Raw genomic sequence first — 27,502 nt, forward strand, 5'->3', positions numbered from 1 at the left:
CTTCTACCTTAATCCCTATATAAATCTTGGTATTGGTGTGACGGGGTCCCGGAGTGCAACCTGGACTGTGGGATCACTGAGCCCTCTGTCCAACCAGACTGGAGTATCCTTCTCTCACTGTGATGCTGTTGCCAAGCTACAAACCTCTGACAGGTGCTGCACTTACACAGACATTCACAAGCAGGGGGACATGAATGATCTTTCCGCCATTCATGAACCAACAAAAGAGAGGCTTCTGCTAATTCCCCCCAGCTCCCAGCCTTGCACCCCAGTACTGTACCGTCTTGCACTGGTCAGGAGGCTGACCACTGTAAGTTCATTACCCAGTCCGCCCCTGCCTCAATGTGGAGAGGACACACACTCGCCTTTGTAAACTAAGCTGAGATTTCCCAAGCACCCCAACCAAAACACACTGCTCTAGGTAAAATACAAAACAGATTTATTAACTACCGAAAGATAGATTTTAAATGACTATAAGTAGGAAGCATAGAGATCAAAGTTGGTTACTTAAGAAATAAAAAATAAATTCACAGTCTGAGTTCTACAAACTAAACAGGATTTGAATCAAGGAATGTCTCACCTTGATAGATGGTACAAACAGCTCACAGATCTTCAATACACAGGCTGAGACTATTTTTCAGCCTGGGACCACCCTCCCCCAGTTCAGTCTTTTGTCCTCCAGATGTGTTTCCAGGTGTTGAGTTGTGGGGGGAGAGAGACTGAATGATGATGTCACTTCCCTTCTTTTATAGTTTCTTCCAGCTTGCTGGAACCATCTTTTGCTGTGATGTGAGGGTCTGCCCCCATTGGTCAAGCAGTCTCCATTGTCTGTGTGCTCTCTCTGAAAAGTCTTCTAGGTTTGCTGTTGGGAGAGTAGATTCCCTTTAATGGGCCGTCAGCACACGTCTGGCTACTCCATTGTTTTACCTGAAAGGCTGGTTGTGGGTGTTCCCAACCTCACAACATATTTCAGTAACATGTACACCAATGCTTTATAGCCTCACATACAACGATAGCACATACAATCCAACAGAATATTAATGTTCAACAGAGTCAGACTTTTAAAATGATACCTCATAAGTCGTACTTTGTACAAAACATCTCATAATTATATGACAGTGGGGAATATGCAGGTTCCAGGGTGCTGCTTTGAGCTATAGAGTGGCACAGTTGGAATCTGTTATCTCGAAAGAAAGAGATATTTATTTATGTGAGTGGTGAGTTCCTTGTGGTCTAAATCTGGCTGCACTTTGATTCTTCCATCTCAGTGTTGCACTGAAAGGGTGAAAACGTGCTTCATTTAAACAGACTTACATCTTCTCTTGTATTATTTCTCTTTGTTGTTCTGGCTGTTCCATGTTCCAGTGCTGATCATACAGAAATATGCTGTCCCAGAAGCCTTCCTCCTCACAGCAGGGGGTGTTTCATTCACAGTTCGTTAGCATGGGCCCGCACAGCTTTGCTTTGGAGCTGAATGGTTTCAGCCAGAGCTATTACTCTCACCTCCACACCATAATGTAAAGGCAGCTGTGCAATTTATAATAGAGAAGGTCTGAAAAGCCCCAGAGTTAAGACTTTCAAGAATAGGAGCCTAAATTTAGGCTCCTGAATCCATATTTAGGAACCTACGAAAGGGGCCGGACTTTCTGAAGCATCCAGCTGTTCCTGTTGACTGCAGAGCTGTGTGCTGAGCGCTTCTGAAAAATCTGTCCGGTTCATTTCGGTTCCTAACATGAAAATCTAGCCCATTAGGTCTAGACTGCTGGTAATATGTTACACTCCTAAGTCGTTGGGCACTTAAGTCAAGACCCAATGGGCTTCTAAATCCTTTAGGCACTTTTGAACATTTTACCCTGCATCTCTCTTGTGGCAAATAATTTGGTGAGGCACATGTGAAACAATTCCTAAAAAAAAAAAAGGGGTGGAGGGGTGGGGGAGAAATAATCACCAAACTAATGGAACTGGGGAATCTCTTGGACAGTATTTCTCGAAGGATAATATAAGCTCCCCACATTTTTTCCTACACTTAATTATTCCCCCCCCCCCCACTGTATTTCCCTCCGAAGCACGAGCTCTATTAAGTCTCATACAATATAAGTCTGAGCCTCTGATAAGTCAATGGAAATGCTGCTAAAGGGCATTTAACGTCTTGAATTGAAATTAAAATCCATTCAGGAATGGATTTTAAAATCGCCTGTATCTCATGCGTAGGAGATACTGTTCATTACGTTTTCTTAACCCAGGTGACATTGGTAACATTTAAAATAATGTCACCATTCCCTTTACATCATGTAGAAATGACCTCTTGAGCGCTCGTCTCCTGGGGTGTATTAAGCAGTACAGATTCAGCAGCAAGTCCCAGTTGCTAGGGCAGTGAAAGTTGTTACTCCCTGATGGTGGTTTGGTGGCCTGGGCAGGGACTTAAGGCTGATTCCCTTCCCACACCCTGTCAGCTCTGATGAAGTCAGAACTGGTGGACGTGAGAGGAGAATTGGACCAGCTGTTTTTAGGATTAAACAATGAAAAAAATATTATTACAACCACCTCTTCTAAGTCTCAAAGCCTAACTCACGTTAAACCCACTTCCAAGCAGATCACTCCTCTCTCCAGGGCTGACTCAGGCATATGATTAACCTGTTGCAGAGGACCTGGTGATTGCAAAGTTACTGTTGCTGCTGTTTCTCTGCCTTAGGAGCCGTATTCTTCTTCCCATTCTGGTGAGCAGGGCAGATATGGAGTACTCTTCATATCTCCTGGATGTCAATATCCACAAAGATGCAGCTGGTGATGCACATCATCTCAGTTTAATCATAAACAGAAGGTCTGGTGAGAACAAATCTAGAGCTGGTAGAAATGTTTCCAGTTTTGGAACTTCATTGAGGTTTTATTGAAATTCCCTTTCCCCCTCTTTAGAAACACTTTCCTGGTGTGCTGTTCCCTTTATTCCTCCCCCAACCAGCTCTATAAATTACATGAAAGAGGTTTTTTCAAGTAGGTGATTTAGCCACACAGTTCTTTTCACTTGTAGTGGGAGCTGTGTGGCAAAATCCCCCCAGTTGGCTCTGAAAAATCTCAGCCCATATTTTTCTTTTTAATCAGTGAAGCCCAAAATGTTTTGAGACGGGCTGTGCACGTGCACTCCGAATGCTGAGCAATTAACCCAGTGTGAGCAAAGGGCTCAGAATCCTAAACACAGAGGAGTCTAGTGCTCTCCTGCTGACTTCAGTGGAGTTACTTCTGATTCTTACTGCGAGTGAAGAACTGGGACAATAGATTTCACTTCTTACTTTCAAAAACAAAAACTCAACCCCCCAAACAGATTTTAGAACTTTAAATGAATTAATAAATCTTCCTTCCGGTTCCCAGGGGCACATGCTCTGGAGACTCCTTACAAAACAGCTGCCATGGTAGTTAGCTCTAATTGGTACCTCTCTGGCAGTTCCAGCAGAGGGGCCAAGGGTTGAAGAGGCTGGAGACTGGATTTACTGTGTAGCCTTAAAAGCAGTCCTTACAGGACAGGTTGAAGCTCATTAGCAGTGCAGTGTGAGCAGGCTTTATAAAATACAAACTCATCCCATTAATTTTTTTTTTATGGTACTCTGTGATTTGATCAGGACGAGCAGTACTAGGGCAGCGGTTTTGTTCTAAATTAGTGCAGTTTGGTGCACAGGTGAGGGAGCAAACAGATTTTTGTTTGCTAGATATTTTGTTAAGTTCTGTATGAAGAGCAGGTGAAAAGGATCCTTCACTTCTTCTTGAGGGATGACATGTCTGTGCACTTGAGAACTTACTTTGAAAATCCTTCAAGGAGCATTCCCATGTTGGTCTCATGCGGTGGCTAAGTACAGAACTTCCATGTGGCAGTTGTCACCAGCATTAAATTCACTAATAAGGGCAAAATAGAGAGCAATGGGGAGACCTTTCCAAACTGTATACATAACCCGTGGTGGGAAAGTGTGATCTTTTGTTCCCCTCTAGTGGCTGGCCTGCATAAGCAGTTGGAGTCCATTGCTACTTCCAGCTAGGAGGACTAGTCTGTTAGCTCCGATAGTAAAGATTCATTCTTTTTAGTTGTGAAGGTCTTGAGTTCACATCTCACTGTTGATCCAAATAGGATCAGTTAAATAAAGTGGTGCCTGATGGTGGCGTTCAAACACAGAGAGACCTCAGATACTTTGGCCATCAGGGGGTCAATTACAGAGGCATACTTTCTGCAGTGTAGGATGGGGAGTTTTTTACCTGGAGTTTATTTGCATTTCCTGTTTTCAGTCATTCATAGCTTTCAGAAAATGTAAAATCTGAGGCTGATGTTTTCCAGGCTTGGTTTCCCTCAGTCAGGGAAAGTCCCTTTTGAGTTTCCTGGTGAAATTCAGTCTTTGAAAATTGGATTTTACACACGAGTAATACATTTTACCAAGTATAACATTATTTAACTTCAATCACATGAGAGAGAGAAACGAAGATGTATTGTGCCTGGTACATTTGCCGCAGAGTAAAATAAATTACTGGAGTAAAATAATTGTTTGTAGTGAATGAGGCAGGCATTCACAAGAGCCTTGTCTCGTTGTCTGCATATCCTGTAAGAGGGCATCACTCCATGTACACTAGATAAGGGTACATATGAGCCCACTGACTGAAAAGGTGTGTGGCATGATGCACACTTCAGAAAGTATTCTCTGAGGGATTGAGCCACCTCCCATTGAAGTCAATGGAAAGGCTCCCATTGGCGTCACTGAGAATTGGATAAAGCCTTGAACGAGGTAAGGTTTCTCTGGACCATCACCTTATTTACTCTGCATCTTCTGCCTTGTACTGTGTCAATCCTGGGGGGCTGGGGGGGGGGTAGAAACAGGGCAGATCTCACAAGGCTCTGGAAAGGGGATGGGACTTTCTATGTATTTCAAAAGGGAAAAAAGGAAGAAGAAAAAGAGAACTTCCATCCATAAAACTTGTTTAAATAACATCATAAGAACATAAGAATGGCCATAGTGGGTAAGACCAATGGTCCATCTAGCCCAGGTTTCAGGCTTTCATGAGCGGCCGATGCCATATGCTTCAGAGGAAATGAATAGAACAGGGCAATTTATCTAGTGATCCATCCCCTGTCATCCAGTCCCAGCTTCTTGCAGTCAGAGGTTTAGGATGCCCAGACCATGGGGTTGCGTCCCTAAGCATCTTGGCTAATAGCCATTGAGGGACCTTTTCTCCCTGAGCTTATTCAATTATTTTTTTAACTCAGTTATACTTTTTGCCTCCACAATACCATCTGGCAACAAGTTCCACAGGTTGACTGTGTTGTGTGAAGAAGTACCTCCTTCTGTTTGTTTTAAACCTGCAGCCTGTTAATTTCATTGGGTCACCCCTGGTTCTTGTGTCATCTGAAAGGGTAAATAACACTTCCCTATTCACTTTCTCCACACCAGTCATGATTTTATAGACCTCTATTATATCCCCCCTTAATCGTCTCTTTTCCAAGATGAACAGTCCCAGTCTTTTTAATCTCTCCTCATATGGCAGCTGTTCCATCCCCCTCATCATTTGTGTTGCCCTTCTCTGTACTTTCTCCAGTTCTAATGTATCTTTTTTTTTTTTTTTTGGAGATGGGGCGACTGGAACTGCATGTAATACTGAAGGTGTGGGCATACTATGGATTTATATAGTGACATTATGATATTTTCTGTCGTCTTATCTATCCTTTGTCTAATGGTTCCTAACACTGTTAGCTTTTTTGACTACCGCTGCACATTGAGCAGATGTTGTCAGAGAACTATCCACAGTGACTCCAAGATCTCTTTCTTGAGTGGTAATAGCTAATTTAGACCCCATCATTTTGTCTGTGTAGTTGGGATTATGTTTTCCAGTGTGCATTACTTTGCATTTATCAACATTGAATTTCATCTGCTATTTTCTTGCCCAGTTCTGCGAGAGCTTCTTGTAACTCTTCAGCTTTGGACTTAACTATCTTGAGTGATTCTCAATCATCTGCAAACTTTGTGACCTCACTGTTTACTCTGTTTTCCAGCTCATTTATGAATATGTTGAACAGCACTGGTTCCAGTACAGATCCTTGGGAGACCCTTCTCTTTATCTCTATCCATGTGAAAACTGACCATTTATTCCTATTCTTTGTTTCCTATCTTTTAATCATTTGCTGATCCCTGAGAGGACCTTCCCTTTTATTCCATGATTGCCTAGCTTGCTTAAGAACCTTTGGTGTGGAACCTCGTCAAAGGCTGTCTGAAAGTCCAAATGCACTATATTGACTGGATCACCCTTATCCACGTGTCTGTTGACCCCTTCGAAGAACTCCAATAGATTAGTGAGGCATAATTTTCCCTTTACAAAAGTCATGTTGACTCCTCTAAATTGCAAAGTGAAACACTCCTAAGTCTGGAAATGACAAAATTACTTAAAGTTTGAATCATAATGCAAACGCACAAGGACACTCAGAAACTACGGTGGGGAGTGCTGATATAAGAAACTTATTGCTAGATGAAAGGGAAGCAAACATCTTAATTTTACCATTTCTTGACTTTTGAGTGCCTAACTACATAATAATATTAATGTCCTTTTCGAGCATTGCTTTTTATGGAATGTATACTAAAACGTTCCCTCTGGCAAATAATTCAGTATGTCAGCTTTCATCAATTTTTTTCATCTGAATTCTAAACCCCTGAGAAAGGTGCTACTGTATAGCAGAAGTTCGTAGACTCTCTTCTACTACAGTGTAAATGGTTCAGCTACAATCTTGGGCCCTTATCCTACTCTCAGTGAAGCCAGCTGAGGTTTTGCCACTGATTTCAGTAGGATCAGGATAGGCCCCCTTAGAAAATCCAAACAGTACATGAACAAAATGTTTCAAAGGGTGTTTATTTAGAAATATAAAGTGCTTGATATTGCAGAGTTTTTAAAAACCAACAACAAAAGAAATCCAAGGGAGCAGACTACACAGTAGACAATTCACTATCATATCCATCAAACTAATTACAGCACCAACTTTTAGTACAGCAGTTAGTCACATGCATTAGAACAGGCATCCCTGAAAATGCAGTAATACCATTAACCTGTAAAATGAAAATCCTGCGATTGATTTTTTTGAGCTCTTGAAAAATGTAGGTGGGATTGTGGTGATAAAAAAAAAATCAATGCGAGTTTATAGCGATAGATCATGTAAATAAGAGTCAGAACATTGTAAAAATCCTAGCCACCAAGTTGTGCAGTAAAACTTGGGTGGCTAATCAAAAGGACCAGGGCATCAAAGACAGTCCATGGTCTCTCTTCTGTATGTAATCTTTATCAGTTGTATAATAGTAAGGGATTTATCTGTTGAGTGTTCCCAGGGCACACTGATGTGACTAGAGGAAGGTTTGTCCACTGTTAGGGATAGTCTGGGACTTAGACCCAGGTTTAATTTTCTGCTCTGCCACAAACTTTCTCTGTGTCCTTGGACAAGTCCCTCAACCTATCTGTGCCTTGGTTTCCCTTCTGTAAAATGAGGATAAGAGTACTTTCCCTACTTCCCGGGGGTCACAAGGATAAATACAGTCCAAAAGATTGCAAGGTGCTTAGATACTACAAAGGCACCAGAAAATCACCCCGGCTCCCAGCCTTGCACCCAAGAAATATACTATCTTATAGGTCGAGATCCACTTGGACAGTACAAGCTCATTAATAAGTCCGCCACTTCTACAAAGGAAAGTGGACATGAATGAGCCTTTGTAATCTGAACTGAGATTCCCCAACCGCTTCAACCAAAAACACGCTGTTTTAGATAAAATATAAAACAGATTTGTTAACTACAGAGATAGATTTTAAGCGATTATAAGTAGCAGACAGAGATCAAAATTGGTTACCTAAGAAATAAAAATAGAAACTCAGTCTAAATTCTGACTTTAACAAACTAAGTAAGATTTGAATTAAGGAGTCTGTCACCCTAACAGACGTTACAGGCAGCTCACAGTTCAGCTGGAAGGTCCCTTCCAGCCAGGGACCAATCTCCCTATTTCAAAGTCTGTCTTTCAGGTGTTGAGATTGGGGGAGAGGAGGAGGCGACAGGTCAAGTGATGATGTCATTGTCTCTCTTTTCTGTACTCTTCCAGCTGCTAGAAAGCTTGCTGTGACGTGGATTGCATACGTGCTTTCTCTGAGAAGCCTCTGTGATCGTGGATTCTTCTTGATGGGCTATTAACACCTGTCTGGCCAGCGATAACTGCTCCTTTGTTTCAGAGTAGCAGCCGTGTTAGTCTGTGTTCGCAAAAAGCAAAGGAGTACTTGTGGCACCTTAGAGACTAACAAACTTATTTGAGCGTAAGGTTTCGTGAGCTCACAAAAGCTTATGCTCAAATAAGTTTGTTAGTCTCTAAGGTGCCACAAGTACTCCTTGTCTTTTTGCTCCTTTGTTGCTACTGAAAGGCCAGCTGGGGGTGTCTCCCAGTCTCCTAACATATTTCAGTAATACATATAGCAATACCTCATAACTTCACATACAATTATAGTGCATACATTCCAACAGGCTATTAAGGTTGAACAGATCAAGACTTTTAAAACGATACCTCACAAGGCATGTGTTTTACAAAACCTATCATAATCATCTAACATTGGTGAATAAGGGGGTTCCAGAGTGCTAATTTGAGGTACAGAGTGTCACAACCACCTTAAAGGGTTCAGAGGTATTTCATTTTTCTTGGCCTTGCTGCTGGGATAGACAATGAGGGTGTGTTTATGGTGATGGGTTTGGTGGTGGTAGTTGTGGTGGTGTTTTTTGGTGATGTTGAAACTTATCTCTAGCAGCCTTTGGTCATTGCAGGCCTGGGAGACTTCTTCTGGAAAAGAATCATGGTTTGTAGCCTTATTTTGCTTGCTTCTAATGACTGATTAACCTATTAAACCATTTCTTACCGTTAAAGCAGCCATTTGTTTATTTCATTTTGAATGAATTCCCTCCCTTGCCCAGAATATAGAACCAATTAGCTTGATATACGGTGCAAAATTTCCAGTCATAAGGTCCCCTATAGTATCTGTGCCACATGATAACTAAGAGTCTCTCATTGCTTTGATGCTAGAGCCACTCTCTGTTTTTTCTGGGCCTTGCATCATTTCCTCTAGACTGAATTTAAGAACAATCTCTGGTTAGATTAGACAAATCAGTGTAGGCGGGGGGGCAGGGAAGAGGTTGACTTTTTTGTTTAAGTTCATTTTCCTAAATACTGTGTGGTTTTGCTCAATTTTCTGTTGTCCTCTGCAAATAGGGAACTTGGCCTGCCAACCCTGTAAAGTAATAGGGAACTGACCATCAAAATGGTACCTTCTTCCTCCATGTATCTGCTCCCTGGGTGTTTGAGACATGTATTTACTAGTTTTGCTGACAAAAACCCTGTTAGCACTGGAGAGGATCTACAGCTGTAGAGGAATGATCTGGATTCTCTTTGACCTGCCATCCTGCCTACCATCTTTCTGCTGTAATCCTCTCAGAGGTTCCAATCAAACGGGGAATGGACCAGGTCAGTGGTTGGATGGGGCCACCTCCAAGGGATGACTTGGTGTTGGTGTTGTTCTTTCTTCTGACTTAGTAATGAACCAGTACCTCAATATGATGTTGGGGACAGTGTGTGGGGGAAGGTGATGGTTTCTGGAAGAGATATTTGACTGTTCACTTGTGGTTACTAAGTATCCCACAGCACTTTTTCTAATTGTGTGTGTGTGTGTGTGTGTGCGCACACAGATGGAGTTCCCACCCTGCTCTGAATCTAAACAGAAAATACACAGTCCGCATAAAATTCAAACTTACCCCCTTCCAGGAGTTTGCCTTTGTTGGTAACAACACAAATCCAACATCACTCTAATTTCTCTCCAAGCTTGGCTTCTCTTAGAGTTTTCCCTTTAGGACCTCTGTGTCCCACACCCTAGTTTCCTCAGCCTCTGAGAGAGGATCCAGTCCCACTTACAGGGGTCAAACTGCTGACATCAGGAAAACTCTGAGGAATGCCACATTTTCATACAGGGTCCAGAACCTGTTGTCCTGCTACAGGATGTTAACCCTGATGTCCTGAGCAAACTGCATCTTGGATTATGATGTTCTGCTCCCTTAAACTCCCCTGGCAATTTCAGCGAGTTACATTACTTTTTGCTATCTGGCCTGAACTCTGTTTCTGTAGTGTTGTGTTGTAGCTAAATCCTAAATGAAGAATCTGTCCTGGTGCTGGTGGTATAACAGGTCAGGAAGAATACAACTTAACCTCCCCACGAAGACAAGTTTGTGTTTGCAGGGCTGGCAGTTGCGGGGGGAATCATTTTATGACTTATGAACAAAGTGCATCTCAGAGGGAGAGAAGTTTGTGGTACCAACCTCTATCAACACTTCCTACAGATTGGGAATCTGTTTAATTTCCATGGGGTGCACCATGTGGCCTCAAAAAATTGAGACTAGGGATGTAAAGGCTCTGGCATAGCAAGATCAATGTCTGGAAGCTGCAGCAAGACAAACTCAGAATAGAAATAAGACACAATTTTTTTAACAAAAAGAAAAGGACTTGTGGCACCTTAGAGACTAACCAATTTATTTGCGCAAAAGCTTTCGTGAGCTACAGCTCACTTCATCAGATGTATTCATGAAGTGAGCTGTAGCTCACGAAAGCTTATGCTCAAATAAATTGGTTAGTCTCTAAGGTGCCACAAGTACTCCTTTTCTTTTTGCGAATACAGACTAACATGGCTGCTACTCTAAAACCTGTCAAATTTTTTTAACAGTGAGGGTTATCGACCATTGGAACAACTTGCTGAGGGATGTGGTAGATTTCCATTGCTTGACGTCTTTAAATCGAGATTAGTTTGATAAGATAGGCTGTAGGTCAACCAGAAGCTTTGAGTTTGTTGCAGGAGTCACTTGGTGAAAGTACATGACCTGAGTTCTGCGGGAGGTTAGGCTAGATGATGATCATGCGCCCTTCTGGCTTAAACTCTATGAATGTGATCTGCAGAAGGAGCTCTGACTAAGTCTTCTCTTCCCCTAGTACCACCTCTGTGTTGAGCTATCCTGATCAATGGGGTGGAATTTGTTACCTCCTTCTGCACTTGCCCCTCCCACTTGGGAGTTTTCGTTTGCCAGGATCTACCCTGGGTGAATTTAGCCCTTATGTTGTAACTGTGAAAATGGGTGAATGCACAAAGGATTTCTGACAGAAACATTGAATAAAACTCTCTAGTTTTATCTGATTTCTTCCACAGAAGACAGTGATCACCCGAGCCCATTTTTTAAACGTAAGTCCGTTTAGCAAAACTTTTAGATTACCTTTCTAAAAACAATCATGAATCTTTCTGCTATCTGCAAGATTTTTGTGCCTTCAGGCGCACCGTAGTGCTCGTAAGAGGAAAGGAAATCCAATTCTTGACCTTCAGTTCAACTATATTTCCCCTCCTTCTGCGGCGATGATAATTTAGGGTATTTTAAAGTTTAGGGTATTACAGTCAAAGCAGCAGTGGTTGCCACAGTCAGAGTTGCATACCATTCCAATCCCATGTTTTCAGTTGCTGAGAACTTAATAGAGTGCTACGCCTTAATCGACCCTCTAGATCTGATGCGGCAGATGGCAATGCAATTCTTTCTTCTCTTTTGGACTTGATTCCACAGCTCCTTCCTCCTTACGTGGATACTGCTCAGGAGTCACTTGAAGTGGAGCATTCAGAGGAACACTACTTGAAGAAGGAGGGGTTACTCACCCTGTGCAGTAACTGTAGTTCTCAGAGCTGTGTCGTGATGGGTGCTCCACTATTCACCCTCTTTCCCCTCTGCTTCAGAGTTTCCTTCTGAGACTTGGCGATGGAGAAGGAACTGGGGACGGTTTGGCCACATGGCCTGATAAAGCCTTGATCTGATAGACAGGATATGGGGCATATGTGCACATGAAGTGGAGCACCCATAGGGACACACATCTCTAAGAACTACACTCACTGCACAGGGCGAGTAACCTCTCTTTTTCCCATTAGGTTAACAGAAATATTTATAGTATGCAGCCATAGGGGAATGCAGAAATGGCACGTTCTAATGAATATTGATAAATGCTAATGTTGACTGAATAGCTTGTCAATAGAAGGAATTTAATAATGATTCTTTAGAATCTTTATTCACAATTTAATTGGTCTCTAGGGTTCTGCAAATCGGAAATTGCTTGTTCTCAATCAGTTGGAGGTTGGTGATGATCTTTATCTCTTGCTTGTCGTGTACCTGCCTTCTCTTGACAGCCTCAGACAATGCTGTGTGGAAATGAGAGGCTGTGACCAAAATAGTGATATTTATATAGCCTTAACTTGAGAGAAACTAACCGTAAATAAATGCCATGGAGAAGCAGTGATATTTGTATTCTGGGGGCAGCAGTAAGACTGCCTATGCAGTAGCTTGGTTGTTGGATAATTGGTTTGCTGCATGTCTTCTATAGGCAGAACTGTGAGTTTTCAGGGGTAGAAATATATACATTTTTAGCAGTGGTTTTGAAAACAATTTGCTGCAATAGACTGTAGTTTTGTGTCTTTTTAATGGTACCAAGTGTCATGTATAATAAATAACAGTGCTGTTTATTTGGGGGAGGGAAGGAATTCTTTTTAGTTAAAGATCTACACTGCCATGTAAAAGGTCTAGATTCAGTTTCCATTCCTGATCTCTTGCTCTCTAGACCACAGGGTTGGGTTTACTGTGTAGGAGGGCGTGTATGTATGGAAGAGGGAGCAGAGTGCAGTACTGGGCATTGGTGAATTTGAGTTAAGACCTGCAGCACTGGAACAGACTAGTTATCCATCTGATTCATTATCCTGTAAAGCTTAGCATGTTCCCTGCTGGGCTTTTGGTCTTTTATTTTAATCTATTATTAGCTGAAGGCTAAAATTCAGGTACTTCCAATCTTTACAGGTAGAAAGCATTTTACTCCACTTGGAGATGAGTTTGATAATTGCAGCAGTTGTTGTGGAATATGAACGTTGCCATCTCTGTAGTGCATCCATGATTAATTTTTATTTTAAAGGCGAGATTGTTCCATCAGATAACCCACAGCTAATAACGGTGACTTAGATTTTTCATTACAGGTCAGTTCAGCCAGGTGGCAGAATAGATCGTTTCATTGCATAAAAATTGTATGTTCATGTCTTCATTCAGTAATTCTCCTTTGCAGTGTGATGTCTGAACCATTCTGCTGTCCCTTATTTTCACTTGCTAAATGCTACTATTCTATTGTGGGAAGTAGCATGTTAGAGATCCAGATAAGAGTGTAGGGTGGCATTTTCAAATGTATCAAAGTGGATCTAAAGTACCAGTCCCACTGAGAGCTAGTAGGATTTATGCTCCCAAGTCACTTAGGTATTTTTGAAAATCTCCTCCCTAGCCCTCAGATACTTCCAATTTTCATCATAGCGAACAATGGGCCTCAGTCCATGCCGCATGACTCCAGTTTTACGGTGGTGAGCTACACTGGTATAAAGATGCAGTAACACAGTGGTGAATCAGGGCCAGTCTGTCCCTTAGCCCTATGGGGCCAAATCCTCAGGTGGCATGAATTGGCTATTCCTGGGGGAATTCTGCACCAAAAAATTACAAAAATTCTGTGGACAATATTTTAAAATTCTGCAAAATGCTGCATATTTTTATTGTCAAAATAACACAATGTAGTCACACCAGTTTCAATTTTTTGGTAATTTATGTCAAAATATTTGTCAGCAAGTATTTCTGTAACAATACAGACAACAAAAAAATACAGGAAATGTTTTTTGACAAATAGATTCCTTACTAGGCAAATTAATACAGAACTTGGAGTAATAATTCATTTAAACCACAGTACAGAAACATATTTCCTGCACCCCTCAGAAGCAATGCAAAGGGGGAGTCCAGGGTAATGGAAGAGATGAGGGAGTGGGAAGTAATTGCTGGGAAGGAGCCTGGGGGGTGAACCTGGAGGGTTGGGGTTGGTGGTGGTGTTTGTGTGTGTGTGTGTGTGTGTGTGTGTAAGTAAATATGGAACCTTTTTTTGGGGAGGGTGGAGGGAGAATTGGGGAGCCTCCCCCATGCAAACCCTGGCTGACCCCTAGTCTCTCCCACTCAGTTAGGCACATCTGCCCTGTCCCCAAGTGTCCCTGCACCCCCACTGAGGCACCCCCTGTCCCCATGTATCTCTCTTTTTATTCCCACTCAGCTGCGCCATGTGTCCCTGTACCCTCCCCCATCCCCCCGGTGTCCTGCCACCCTCAACCCCCCCATCCCCATGTGTTCCAGCACCTCCACTCAGCCTCCCCTTGTTCCCATGTGTCCTTGTCCTCCTCTTTCCCCCCAGTGTCTCTAGATCCCCATTCATCCACCCATTATCCCCCATCCCCATGCATCTCTGCGCCCCCACTCAGCCACCCCTGTCTCCATGTAGCTCTGCACCCCCGCTCCATTCTGTACCCCACAATAGCCCTTCTGAACCCTAGCCTGTGTGACCCTGCCAGGCAGCCCTTATAACCCTCTCTGTCTCCCCCTCCATATCCCAGGCCTCCTCACCTGGCTCCACAGGCTAGGCACTGTGATAAACTCAGCCTCTGCTCTCCCTATGGGTTGCTGACTGCTAGGAGTGGTGAGCCAGCTGCCTCTGTTCTGGCACCACAGCAGCCCCTGGTGGGAAAAAGGCGTAACTGCAGAACCTTTCTGTCAAAATGTATTTTCTGTGGGGGGGAAAAAATATCTGTGGTACACATGAATTCTGCACTTGTGTGGTGGCACAGAATTCCCCCAAGAGCAATTGGCATGGCTCGTTTGGTTTCACTAGAGGCACATGGATTTACACCGGAGGAAGATCTGGCCCCTGAGGCTCTAAGGCAGGGGTTCTCGAATTTCATTGCACCGTGACTCTCCCTTCTGACAATAAAGTTACTATATGACCCCTGGGGTGGGGGGTGTCGGATCCCGAGCCCTGCCCCCCTAGGTGGGGTGAAAGGGATTCGCAGCACAAACCCCGCTGCCCTGGGTGGTGGTGGAACTCGGGGTTCAGTTTCAGTCGTGGGTCCCAGCAAGTCTAATGATTAAAATGGGGTCGCAACCCACATTGGGGTCCTGACCCACCATTTGAGAACTGCTGCTCTAAGGTGCTTTTATTCTATTTTGAAGAGAGCTCACAGAGCACTGTCCTGTTGCTGCATTATCACAAGAAGACTGAAACGTTGGTAATGGCATCTTCAAAGGTGGACCTCTCAGCTGCCGCCGATTTAGGCATATGTCCGCAAAATTCTTCAGCGTGCTGTCTGTGATAAAAGCTCCCTCCTATACCTACAGGCCTGCTTGTTAGTTCTGTTTGTAACTGTGGTTTCCTGGACTGGAGCAGAACCTAGGTAGTATGGAAATGTTCAGTTGGTCACCGATGATGTAAGTCTCTTAGTAACCCATCCCTTTGTCGATATACTTCTACCTCTTCCAAATTAGTATCATCCCATCGGTTTGAATCTGAAAGTGCTTTCAACTGCTAGCAATTGGAATGTGCCAAGTTAGTCTTATCTGCCCGACAGTGGGGTTTTGGGTTCCTGATTGTTGCAGTTTTCATGCCCAATCCCTATGCTTTCTCTGCCCTGGAATGATACAGAGGACGTTGAACATCATGATTCTGGCTGTTGTCACTGAGCCTTCTGACTCCTGATTAACAGCAACTGCATTGGAGGAAGAAGTTGTTTATTCCTGTGGTTACTTAAGTCGGTTGAGAACATAAATTATAAATAAGGAAACTGGAACTCTGTTCATGCAGGTATTTTAAAACAATTAGCAAGGGCTTGTTTTACGCAGTGTGTATAGTACTTGATTTTTTGTAGCTTTTTTTTTAAAGTTTAAATCCCTCTCTCTTTTCAGTATGGAATATTAATAATTTACATTTGTTTTATGTATCACATTTCATTGCAGTGGCTCAAAGCATTTCACCTCTCTTAAGCCCTGCGGACTAGGTAAGATGTCTGAATGAAATTTTAGTTTTACTGACTTCGCTAGTGCTTTTTATGTACCCTGTTGTAAAACTAGGCAACTCAACTAGATGAGTTGATGTACCCCCTGGAAGGCCTCTGCATACCTCCAAGGGGTACACGTACCCCTGGTTGAGAACCACTGGTGTAGGAAACAATCTGAGAGAGACCCTGAATTGTTTCTTGTAACTGGTTTCAGAGTAGCAGCCGTGTTAGTCTGTATTCGCAAAAAGAAAAGTCTCTAAGGTGCCACAAGTACTCCTTTTCTTTCTTGTAACAGATTGCTCCCTCTGGACAGGACATGATTCAGGGAACTAGTAATGGGGCACAGAGACAAGACTCAGATATTGGGGGCTTGGGGTTAATACAGTAATGAGACAGAGCTCTGTGTCTCATCTGCGGTATTCAGCCCTACCACCTCAGGCAGGCTTTGATCTTTCCAGATCATTCTTGTCAAACAGGGTCAGGTCTGCTCAGACTTCCAGGGAAAACCCCAGTGGGCTGCAGGAAATGCAGGTGATGATTCAACAGAAGGTGTCCTCCTGTCTGAGTCAGTCCTGAATCATTGCTCAGCACGGTGTCAATATTGGAGGTGCTGTGTTTCAGGTGAGCTATTATGGAGAGTTTCTGACCACTTGAAATCATTAATGATGATACCTGGCACAGAGGCACAGAAATGTCAAGTCATTTGCCGAAGATGATTCTGCAAATCTACAGAGCCCAGGTCTGGTTTTCCAGCTGTGGGGTGAGAGTCACTAATTTTCACTTCCTCAGGAGTTCCTCTTATCCTGTGATATGAGTCTAAGGATACGTCTACACTGCAAAAAATAAACTCTGGCAGTGTCTCTCAGTGCCTGGGTCAACTGACTCACAGGGCTTGTGTGATGGGGCTAAAAACAGCAGTGTAGACATTCCTGCTCAGGCTGGAGACGGGGTTCTGAGCACCTCCCCCGTTACTGAGTGTGAGAGCCAGGGTCCAGCCCAAGCAGGAATGTTGATGGCTATTTTTAGTGCCATAGTGTGAGCCCAAGTCAGTTGACCCAGGCACTGAGACTGTCTGCCACAGGTGTGTGTGTGTGTGTGTGTGTTTTGCAGTGTACACATACCCTAAGGCTCCCAGTTATCCTTATTCTCACTTATCTACAGTCCTACTCTCTCCCGTGTCTCAGATGTTCCCAATAGCCCCAGCCAGGGGAGACGACGAAGGAGTTTTTGCAGCAGGTATCAAGACATCCTTGCACTTGATTGTGACCTCTCTTCCTCTTCTGGGACTGGATAGGTCACTTTCCTTGTGTTGTCTTGTGCTTTTAATGGCACCTCATGTCAATATACACGTAACACAAAAGTGCATCTGAGCTGTGATTCAAAGTTCTCTTTATTTACAGGGGGGGGGGAAATAACACAAAATGAATAAAGATCCCTACTCAGAAAAAGTTAAATCAATCAATCCAAGTCTAAGTCAGTGAGAACTGTCAATCCCTCCCAGAAAGCTGTGTGACTGCAGAATTTCTGCAGTGGCAAATAAATCATCATACAAGCTTTTTGCATACTCTTAGAAACGGGATGAGCGGTGACAGTGGTGCTAAGATAGTAACTCTTTAGGCTATTCCAACTTCTTTCTGAATAGAATTTCACCTCTTATTGGATCACATCTGGTTCCAAGCTCAGGGCTTCTGCTCTTCTAACTGCAAAAGCTTTTGTAGCTCCCCAAGGCAAGGAGTTTCAGTTGCAAGACCAATCTGATTCTGCCATTTTAATGGCTTTAAAACTTCATTTGTTTTACTCACATTCAAAGTGTCTCTTGGTATCAACTTTAGCAGTTGGGGCTGTACCTAATTGTTTCATAGATGTTACGCCATAATGTTGTGATTTAGGTCCTGTCTGTGATGGGCTTTGAACCTAATGTAACCACAGTTCCATCTGTAATGGGTGCAAACACGGGTGTCTGGCCAGGTTTTAACAACATGTTCAAGCTTAGGTCCATGACTGCTCTGGTTTTGACTCTTTCCTCCAGAATCCCTCCACTGGGCTTCAGCTGGCCCAGCTTCGTCTCAGTGCACTCTTTGACAATGGTTTAAAAATAGCCCCGGTGCTGCCTAGAAAACCACTTTTGCTGGAGTCTTACTGAAATGGACACCAAGCCCTGTTTTCAAATATGGTATTCAAAGCACAGTAAAGACAGGGCCTTTGAGTGCCTATTACAGCAAGAAGCAAAGGAGGAGAACAACATGACTGACAGCAACCTAGGGGGAAAATAAAGCACCTGTAGGGATTTGATTCCCACCAGGTATCTAAATGCAATACATCCCTTTTGCAGCACAGTACATTAACCGCCTTCAGGGTTTCTGCCCGTTTAAAGCTGTTGATAACCAGTTCTAGTGCTTTCAAGCTCTCGCCCCTTAACAAATGGTGGGCCAACCCTATTCTGCTTTTCCCCCGGCCAGAGGGAACCTACTCTGTGTTTGCCTGTTCTGGGGGGAATGGAAAGAGTTATGGGAGTGCAATGAAGTGGGCCATTCTGAAGGGTTGTATACAGGACTCCAACTACAAATGCCCAGGGCAGAGCTTTCATGTCCTGGCTGGGTGCTCAACCTGCATGGAGGCCTTGGAAGGGCTTGTACTGTTAAAAAGCAGCTTTAAACAAATTGCTTAGGTGTAAATGAGTTTGTCTGATCACCCGAACATAATACGCCTTTGTACTATGTTATGATAATGATTCTTTAGGTGAGGCTTTTCATCTATTGATCTGAATGGCTCTGTGTTTGTACAGCACTTGGCAGAACTGGGTCCTGGGTCCATGAGCAGGGCTCCTAGGAGCTACAGTAATAAAATAATAAATAAATAACTTAGCACAGAAAGTACCTTTTTATCTCCATTTTACAGGCCTTGCCTTCATTAAGAATATATGTGTTGGTGTAATTACATGGAAGTGATTAACCTGGTGCAAACTCCTAATGTAGGCTGGCTGCACCAGTATAAAGTGGGACTTGTATCACTGCAGTGTAATCCAGATTAAATTGCTAATTTAAAATGCACCAGCATAAGACAGATTTTAAATTGATGAAGTTACCCCAATACATCATTTCTCTAAGTAGATTAGATAAGAATTTGAAAATTGAGGCAAGAGAGGTTGAGTGACTTGACCAAGGCTACACTGCATGTCAGTGGCTTGACCGATACTGTGTGTTCTGTACTTCTGATTCATTTCCAGAATCCTGCAGAATGTGTCCATTGCATTTGTTTAAACAGTCTAAATTCTAGTGACCATTTTGGAAATGATCCTAAATATTGCTGAAGCTTTAAAAATGAAACACGTTCTGAATTCGAGTAAATCTCCACTACATGGTTCTGGACATTGACAGTGGCTGGATGGGGCAATGACTAACCATGGAGTGATTCTTTGTTTTTAGTGAAGCTCTAAATCCAACTGCGAATATTGCGTAATGTAGAGTTTAATTTGGGTTTTCTCTGGCAGGGTGCGGGCACTGTAAGAAAATGAAGCCAGAGTATGAGACGGCCGCAGAGATGCTGCACGGAGCCAGTGATGTAAACTAATTTCCTTTATTTTCCCCTTTTCAAATAATCCATTATAAATACCAGAAGTAATATAAATGACTTTTCCATCCCTCCCTGCCACAATTTTAGCTGTTCTCATCCTCCCACAGGGCCCTCCATGATGTGCTTCCAAAGTACAGTCTCATCGGTAATGTATGAGCCTTGCCAAAGTGTTAGCAAGAACATTCTGTCTTGAGTGAAAACAAAATTGCCAAGTGATTATATATTCTGCTGTAGGGCCTTATTTATACACAATATGATCAAACCCAAATATAATGTGGAAATGTTTATTTTCCCATTAATTAAAGGCCTCATGCTAAATGCAAATTAAGAAGACGTGAGGTTTCGTTTATGGTGTGGATGTAAAAATTTAACAGACTTGTTTCTCCTCTTGCATACATTGATTTTACACTGGTGTCATTCCACTGTACATCAATGTAAATAAGAGGAGAATCTCAGGCCCAGTGATGATGATAATCATGGTTGTTGATTCAGCACCATCATGGGACAGGCCGTACAGGAATGAAAGAGATGGTCATTGCAGTTTAGACACTCAATGCCTCGGAGACAGTGGTTTTGTCTCAAAGCACAGTTGGTCCTTCTTCAATAATGCTCCCTTCCATTGAAGCCCACCAAGCCCTTCCAAAGAAAGGAGAGTCAGTTAAGGGGGAATTTGAATGAAGAGTGGTTATTTGGCACAAGAGTGTATTGGAGTTGCAGGGGAAGACCTGAGGGGAGAGAGCATGAAGATGAGAATGGGAGGAAGACGTAAAAGGGGCATTTGGGAGGTTTTATGCGGAGGGGGGAGGAGGTAGGAGGAAGTGGGGGAATAGATGTAGGAGAGGATGATGCAGACACTTAAAAGTGAAATGGGGGCTTGAAGTTGATGCAGAATATGAGAAGAAGCCAGAGGAGGGCTTCAGAGAGTGTAGTGACATGGTTAGAGTGGTTAATTTATCAGCAGCATTTGGTATTGATTGGAAGGGTGCAGGAGGAAGTATGGGAGGCTATATAGAAGAGGCAGGATTGCAGTACTGGAAGCAAGCACTGACCAAGGAATGGACAGTGAGTTAGTGGGAGGACTGGAGACAACAGGGTAGGTTTGTAGTGATGTCGTAAGGGAAAAAACAACTGCCTGCGGGTTAGGAGGAAAAGGCAGGGGAGCATCTTGGCACCATAATGACAGGTTGGGGAGGGGAGCAGGAAAGTGGAGTTTTCAACAACGGCGGACAGGAGATTTCAGTGGGAGGGGTTTGGATCAGGAGCTCAGTTTGCTCCATGCTGCTTCTCAGTTGGTGGGAGGGCATCCAAGATGAGATGTGGGACTGGGCAAAAGGCAGGTGGGGTGGAGAGAGGGCTCTGAGGATGGGTAATTGAAGGGTAGAGACTGTATCAAGGTCACCCATATTTAATAATTTATGTGGCAAAGGGAAAATCCTGCTCCCCCATGTGGCCATGCATAACAATAGAACCAAGACAGTCCCACTGTGCTGGATGTGGGGATGAGAGTTGCGCAGGTGGGCCACCCTGGCACAGGGAGGGATGAGGCAGGACCAGAGGATCTGCTGATGCATGTGTCCTCCAGTCGTTGTCCTCAGCTCTCTTGTGGCCAGGGCATATGAAGGCTGTGGATGGCCTCTGAAGCCATTGGATTGAAGTAGCTTTGTCTGAACGGCTTCACAGCCACTCAGCCTGGAAGGGAGAATTCCTCCCATTTGTCCCCCCACCCCTGACCACAATACACCTGGTCAGTGTTCAGGTAGGCACCTGAAGCTGGGTGTGTGCATTAGGCTGAGCTGCAAGGTCTTACGTTACTTTGACTGTATGACCTGGTAAAATATATCCATCCCTTCACAGTGTTATGTGGAGCCAGCTGTGTTTTTCAGTATACATGTAGTTTGCATTTGGAGTCTAAACCCATATGGGTGCCTCTGAATCTGTACCGTCTCCTGGCTACGAGTGAGTGCGATGCCATGGTTTGCAGTTAGCTTTCTCTGTTTCAGAGTCCTGGTGTCCTTGCAGCTGTTGATGCTACTGTCAACAAGGCTGTGGCAGAAAGATTTCACATCTCAGGGTTTCCTACACTGAAGTACTTTCAAGATGGAGAGGAGAGGTACACTCTGCCGCAACTCAGAACTAAGAAGAAGATCATTGACTGGCTGCAAAAGTAAGTTGTATGAGTTGGAATTTTCATCCAGATTTCTGGCTATTAGCCGCTGAAGATTGCTTCTGTGAAAAAGTAAATCTTAAACTGAGATTCATCTCCTACTTAAATCCCTTACAAACAAAAACCAAATCGAAAGTACTGAAAGCCACACAAAGAGGTGTTCATTATATTTTTTTAATACACAAAATCCTTTGTTTGCTATGGGATTTTTTTTTTAATACGTGTCTCAGTAATTCTTTCCCAAAATAAATATTTTTAAAATATCTCCTAAGTCTCTCTCAGGGGGGGCCTAACAGTGGCTCAAACAAATAAGATCAAATTTGCTGAACCCTCTTTCTGTTAGCCAGTAGTTTTCCTTGTTTAGCAGCCAAATTGTTGTAGCTGTACTTTTTTCTTTCTGAAGTAATTTCTGACCATCAAAACTGGCATCTTTCTTACGAGTTGCAGTAAAACATACAGATGTAGGTTGAATGCATGTTGAGAAGAATGTAGCTCCAAGAAGGAAGAATTGTCTCTTCATTGTTTTGGAAGAAAAATATAAAGAATTTTTTTTTTGACGTACAGAGTTTCTTTTCTCAGAAACTTCGTGTTTACTCTGTTTGCTGTATTGTGCCACAGAAAGAGGTTTCATCTATATTTTGCGATTATTTGCTGAAGTTGTGCTTTCACCATCTAATTGTGAAATGAGGCATCCAACCTTGACTTTTGAACGGAAGAGTTTGGTTAATAATACTTGGCATTTTTATTTTGTTGGGCATGCAAGTCTCTCTAAATGTCTTACATCAAATGATTAATTTGGTCTCTCAAGACTGTTGTGTGGAAAGTAAGTTTTACACCGGGGTGCACTGGGGGGTAGCGAGATTGTGATTTGACCAAGTTCACACACAAAGTCAGTGACCGTGAGGGAATACAGACTCCCTCTTCCTGCTGTAATCACTGGACGCTCTCCAAACCAGTATCCAGAGGTTGAGCTGGGATATATTGTCATAGCTCCATTGAAGTCTGTAGAACTATGACCGTTTACATCAGCTGAGGATCTGGCCCTCAGGTATCCTGATTCCTTTGTTAGCAACTGGGTGACTCAGTAGTGATGGAAATATGGTTGGTATATAGCGAATTACCTTGAATGGAATTAAAATGTTGAGTTTTCATTTGTTTTATCCATAGCTGACTGTATTTAAAACAGTGCCATTCCTGTCATTTTGAAAGTATGGAAACTGTAATTTAATACTGCAGTGACAAATGAAGGTCTTGATAATATGCCTTCACGCTGATGATTTTATATAAGTAATCACTTATTTAAGATACAGCAGGAATGAGTCTTGAGACATGTCCATGAGGTGGTGAATAGCAAGAGCTTTCTAGGGGTACTCTCCAGGTACAGGATTGCTGTTAGCTGGACACTGTATGCAATCACAGTTGATAAATGAAATTCTCTTTATTCAAATATTGCAGTTCATTTACTCCCTACCCTCCAAAATGGGTTTGTGTTGATTATTGTATCCTGGTTTCATTTTTAGAATTTTGTACTTCCCAGCTGTCTTGAAAGACTTGACAACAAGTTTACATTATGGTGATATACAGTACATTGTTTGCTTTAGTGGGTGTGATTGATGTATGTCAATTGCCTTTTGATTCCACCTGCTGTACCCTAATGTTCAATATGCATGCCTATAAACACAGCCGTACTGGTGTGACTAGAGCAAATCAGGAAACCTTTATTTCAGCCTGACCTTTGTTTCAGAACTATAAATTCCCACAGTCATTTTGAATGGTTCTGGAACAAAAGTCCACTCTGTAACATCTTTGCTGAAATAAAGATTTTCCTATATTGAACCAGTCATGTTCAGAATCACATTTTTACTCATTTCTGAAAATTAACTCTTGTCTTTCCTGGCAATGGAAATGCTAAGTGCATTTTTCTATGGTACAAATAGCCATAAGGATCCTCTACTACCATTTCCTCAAAGCAAGAGATGACAGAGCCATAAGGCCTCTTGGCATGCTTCTAAAAAGATCTAAGAGATCCATTGTTTTTTCTTCTCCTCTAGCCCACAAGCACCACCTCCACCTGAACCGGCTTGGGAAGAAAAGCTAACGAGCGTTATCCACCTAGCCGGAGAAGACTTCAGGGAGTCTTTAAAGAAGAAGAAGCATGCCCTTGTCATGTTCTATGCCCCATGTGAGTATTTGTGTTTCTGTTTATCATATAGCTTTTGTGTCCCTTGTAGCTTCTGAAATCCTGTGCTTTGTATATACTTTTGTAAACAGTCGTTAATTTAGATATAGACCTGAAACAAACCTCCGGATCTGAACACCCTAAATTTGTAGTTCATATCTCATTCTGACTTAGCTGCTTGAGACCCTCCCTAATATAGTCTATGAATCTGTAGGGGGGGCAGGATGGAGGAAACAGCCTACAGCTTTAATCCAGAGACTGACTGACTACTACAAGGGATCGCAAAGGAGGCAGATGAATAAACAAAGTGCATTTATTTTCCTCTGCTTCGTTTTATGGCCTGCATAACAAAATGTGATTCCTTATATTATAGTGATGGATATGTTAGTATGTTTCTTAGTATGTTACTCCAGTTTATTTGCCATGGTACCTCCAGGGAAATCAATGGAGTAATGCAGGGGTGAATCAATCCCTTGGTAGTCCAAATCTAAATTCTGATGGAACCATTTCAGGAATAATCTAAACTCACATTTTAATCCCTGCCTGGAACGAGAGTCCAACTTTAACAACTTCATGACCAGATTATCTCATTTACATATAAATGAGCAGCTCCAACCAGCTCCCTTTAGAAGTCAAAGGGAGTCTTTCCATTGAGGTCAACGGAGATTTGCATCAGGCCCTTTGTAAATCAGATGTGCAGGGTGGGGAGAGAAGCCAATTTTTCCGACTATTTGAAATAACTCTTTTTCAAATACGTTCAGTGCTAGAAATGTTTCCAACCAACACTGGTGCTTGGCCTTCTTTCTGATTTGCATTGTGTTATTTAAACCAGCAGTGATCCCTTCCATTGTCAGTATTAGTCCAGAGGTGGCTGGACGCCGTTCAGCTTTTAGTCTTGGGCAGGTGTTTTGGTTTGTGTTGGGGGGAGTCTGTTGTTTAATATCTATGGTCTGATTTGTTTTAAAAGGGCCCTGACCATGCGCCCACCCAATTTTGTGTGCAAAATTCTGTGCCATAAGATGACTGTCTCTGCAATTAATTGATAGCATTTAGATATGTAATTATCTCAATCAGATTTGTTCCCACACAACTGGAGACTGTTTTTGAGAAATCAGGCCCTTAATGTTTAATCAGGCAGGAGAAACAGCTCCTTATTTTGCTTTTCTGTAAGAAAATTAAACATGAATGCATTCTGGGCTCCCATGCAGCCCTGCTGGATGTGGGACGCAGAGAGAAGGGAATTCCTGGGAGATTGTAAAAGAAAGGGAAAAGAGATTGAATCCTTTTTCAACTCTAGTTCCCACCGCCCATTGACTAAAAATTGTGCCAGGAATTACTGCTACATGGATCCCTATTGATTAAGAATGAAATTTTATTTTAAAAGCAAATACATTTAATAGTAAAAGTAAGGCATATGCCATTGTTCTCTCCAGCTAGTTGATTTTACCCCAGTTTCCCAGTGTGAACATAATCCATGGAGGGAAGAGATCTTTTTCTTCCCCCACCCCACACTGTGTGTGTGTGTGTGAGATTTGCTTATCTTTAGGTCATTTTAACAAAATTTAAATTTAAATAAAATTATTTAAAAGCATGCATTTAAAATATTTTAGTCTTTATAAGTCACTAAGGGGATGGTTTACAGACTCATTAATATGCAACTCCAGAGGTCAAAAGCGTGTGGCTATTTACTGATACTCTTACTCGTGTTGGATAGTACCTTACACTATATGTAGTCTCACTGAAGTCAACAGGGCTAAGTATGAAATAAGGTACTAATCTCATTGTGAGTAAGGGTATCGCAATCCGGCCCTAAGTGCATTAATGGGTTGGCATAACTCAGTGCTGTTTGGTGCAGCTGGATTACTCTTTAGATGTAGTTTTACAACACACTTTGGGTGCCTATCTGTACGTGAGTCTATCTGCGTAGAGGATAGATTGGTGTTTGTTAAATATCCTTATGGGGCTTTTTATGACTTACAGTCAAGAGGGACTGAATTGCCATTACAATTTCCCATGTTCAGGGCGTACAGTATTTCAGCAGATTTGTTTTTGCTTAATGTGTGTCTGTGTGCATGTGGTGGGGGGAGGGTACACACACACATGCAGCAAGTCTGCTTTTAGTCAGGCCTGGTAGGAAAGAACTGATGAATATTTTAAATCTCTGGTTGCAGCAAGATAATTATTAAGGAAACAGAACAGTACAAATCATCCTATACAGAGTTGGCTGCTTTTCTGCACTGACAATGTGCCTTCTGCTAAATTTGATAGATTATCTTTTGTTTACCATTTCCTCAGTCATGGGACTTCTCTGTGCTCATGCTTGCTAATTAATGTTAACTTCTTTATTTTAGTGCAGAAAGAGCACTGCTAAAATTGCCAGGCCTCGTTAGAGCAAATAATTTTCTTTCTCCATTCAGCGCTACATCCTAGGTCAGTGCAGTCCTGCAGTGTGTTACTGTATTCAGTGAGTGCCCTATGAAGGAGCTTGTCTTATTTTTTTTTAATTTTTTTTATAAGAATTGTGAACCTCTTACATGATTTAGGTTTTAGATCTAAAACAATAGGTTGAATGTTCTGACCTTTCTAAAGCCTTCAGTATGACGAATAAACCTTTAGGCAAAGGCCACAGTCATTTCCTACCATCTATCCTTTTCAAAATAATTGCTTGCATTTATATAGCACCTTATAACCCAAAGCACTTAATGTATCTAAGAATCCCTTCACCCCACTGAAATACAGCCACTTGTGGGGTCGGAATGTGGCAGTGTTTGAAGAGCACAGTGCAGCCCCTCACAGTAGTTTAAAACAGGAAGTAAGGCACAGTGAACCAAACTGAATCTACGGGGGGAATTTAGGTGGGCAGCGCATAACTTCCCCCATCAAGAATTTGGCCAGGACATAGAGGCTAACACCTCTGTGCTTGCAAAAAGTACCGTAGGATCTTTAGTGACTTTGAACATGTGCCAAAGCCTCTTGAAGTCAATAGAAAGACTCCCACTGACCTCAGTGGATTTTGAATCACGCTGCTTTGAGTGGTAAAGGCCTTGGTTTTACGTTTCATCCAAAAGATGGCATGCCTAGCAGCGTAATGAGTCCTAATTTATATTGGGCTATTAGTCAGTGCTGACTCAGTGGAAGAGCAGCACCCACAATATAAACAACGCTACTTGTAGTAGCTAGGTTTTCACTGGTCTTTCATCTTGGTACTAAGCAGATCCAACCCAGAGCAGTGTGGTTCTGAATGGTGACAAATGGCATTATGGCTGCAGGCATTTTCAGCAGCCAGTTTGTTAGTAATACCACAATTTGTTAGTATTAACATGCCCCTTCTCTGTAAACTCTGCACAATAAAAATCAGCTGTTGATTAGCTGTCAGAGCCACAAAGGACAGACAAGTTGCAATAGAGTATCATCTCAGTTTGGAATGTTTCACTGGGTAACTCCCAGTGAATCAGACAAGAATGCATTGTAAGGTTTATTACTGAGAGTAGTATTCCGGTTTTTTCTTCTAGTTAGGATTTCTATTAAGGGTTTTCTGCAAATACGAAAGAGTTTCCAAAAGGAAAGATAAACCCAACCCACATTTATTTTCTTTCCAACAGAAATATAGTTGTTTAAAAAACAAAAACTAGCATGGAAACACA

At 42.5% G+C, this 27,502-nt stretch overlaps 1 protein-coding gene across 4 annotated transcripts in view; it reads left to right on the forward strand.

Annotated features, from left to right (window-relative positions):
- The window catches only part of PDIA5 (protein disulfide isomerase family A member 5), a 129,952-nt gene that overhangs the window by 72,326 nt on the left and 30,124 nt on the right, over window positions 1-27,502 (forward strand). For all 4 annotated transcript variants that reach the window (XM_073305109.1, XM_073305112.1, XM_073305110.1 and 1 more), the window contains 3 exons: window positions 19,433-19,503; window positions 21,516-21,679; window positions 23,731-23,861. In XM_073305109.1, the coding sequence (XP_073161210.1) occupies window positions 19,433-19,503; window positions 21,516-21,679; window positions 23,731-23,861 (366 nt within the window). The remainder of the gene's footprint in view (window positions 1-19,432; window positions 19,504-21,515; window positions 21,680-23,730; window positions 23,862-27,502) is intronic.

This window comes from Lepidochelys kempii, chromosome 11 (genome assembly GCF_965140285.1).
Source record: "Lepidochelys kempii isolate rLepKem1 chromosome 11, rLepKem1.hap1, whole genome shotgun sequence".
In the NCBI taxonomy this organism is placed as follows: domain Eukaryota; kingdom Metazoa; phylum Chordata; order Testudines; family Cheloniidae; genus Lepidochelys; species Lepidochelys kempii.